Here is a 1,522-nt window from a genome sequence, read left to right as displayed (position 1 = left end):
TCCCAGAACTCAACGCGGCGTTACATCACATTCTCATTCTTTATAGCGGCTAATGAACCGGAAGTGGGGGAGGGTCAAGATGGCGCCTTGTTAAGACGAAGTTTTCAGAGCTCCTGACCAAACTTTAAAAGTCTAGCTTTATTAACGTATTATTTCGTTATATTTGCTAGATCAGATATCAGTACATTCAATTAAGAGCATAAATATGCCATTTGACAAACGCAAAGAGCGATCAGACATTGTCGACATCAGTATGGATGTCCACGATTATGCTTCTCCTGCTGTAAATGAGCTAGATCTCTGCGCGACTTCACTACCTGTCACTCCTAGCAAGCCACCTGCTCACAAAAAAGGTAAATCTTCAAGTCCAAACGAGCAGGCTGACTCTGCCATCATTTCCACACTCTCCTCGTTGATCAATACTCGGTCTGACACACTTGAAGGAATGATTAGTGCCAATGCTCTGAAGGTAGAAGGGCTGAAGAAAACGGTAGACTTTGTGTGTGCCGAAGTACAAGATCTAAAGAAGAATGTGAAAGATGTAGATTCCAGACTTAAAGATCAAGAACGTCTCACGAGCACCTGGGAAACACGCATTTCTGATCTAGAGAGATACTCTCGCAGGTGGAATTTGAGATTGTTTGGAGTGCCTGAGACTTTCAAGGAAGATATAAGATCCGAGGTCATTCGAATCTGCAGCGAGACTTATCCCGAGGCCAAGAGCAAGTACCCTGATGTTGTTGACACTGTGCATCGGTTAGGGAGGAGAGGTGACAACACAAAACCTCACGCCGTTATCATGCAATTCACCTCACGGGTTATCCGCGATGCCTTATGGAAAACTGCCAAGAAGTCCCAGTTTCTCAAAGACAACAACCTGCGCTTCGCAGAGGATCTGACTTCGCTGGATCGGGAGAGACGGAAGAGCTTGTGGCCCAGAGTGAGAGAGGCGAGGGCTGCTGGAAAAATGGCCTATTACGTTGAAGCGTGTGCGTTCATTGAAGGTGTGGAGATTACTTTGTGAGTTCCATCATGAGGATCGTGTGCTCTTTTCTAAGATTGTGACTGTTAACTGTCACTATTGCATTTGAGCTATCATCGTATTACAGCTGGACCTTTAAAATGATCATTTAAATTGGTCAGTTAAGCTCTGTTCATCTCAGTTTTCTTTTCATCTATCAGTCAATTTTGATGTTTTGCCTTTGTTTTGATTCACGTTAACAGCAGTTCATTGCTGTTTGTTTATCAATGTCGATATCGTTCATTTCTCTTAATGCCAGGGGTCTAAGAAACAATGTGAAGCGCAAAGCCCTCTTTTTGTTTGTTAAAAACCATGGATCAGACTTTTGCTTTTTTCAAGAAACCCATTCCACACAGGACGATGTTAAATTTTGGAGATCCCAGTGGGGCAGTGATGTATGGATGTCGTACGGCACAGAGCGGTCAGCAGGTGTCACCATTTTAAAAAATAAGTTTGCTGGTGAGATTATACACGTTGTCGGTGATCCCAAGGGTCATTTTC

At 43.6% G+C, this 1,522-nt stretch overlaps 1 protein-coding gene across 1 annotated transcript; it reads left to right on the top strand.

Moving 5' to 3' along the window:
- Window positions 1–205: 205 nt before the first annotated feature.
- Window positions 206–1,365, top strand: LOC107694791 (uncharacterized). Its single transcript, XM_016494483.1, has one exon. The coding sequence runs from the start codon at window positions 206–208 to the stop codon at window positions 1,022–1,024; it is 819 nt and encodes a 272-aa protein (XP_016349969.1). The 3' UTR covers window positions 1,025–1,365.
- The last annotated feature ends 157 nt before the right edge of the window (window positions 1,366–1,522 follow it).

The sequence above is a fragment of the Sinocyclocheilus anshuiensis genome, unplaced genomic scaffold (genome assembly GCF_001515605.1).
Source record: "Sinocyclocheilus anshuiensis isolate Anshui unplaced genomic scaffold, SAMN03320099.WGS_v1.1 scaffold16444, whole genome shotgun sequence".
NCBI lineage: Eukaryota > Metazoa > Chordata > Actinopteri > Cypriniformes > Cyprinidae > Sinocyclocheilus > Sinocyclocheilus anshuiensis.
The sequence above is the reverse complement of the archived record's forward strand: the minus strand, read 5'-3'. Positions and strand labels throughout refer to the sequence as shown.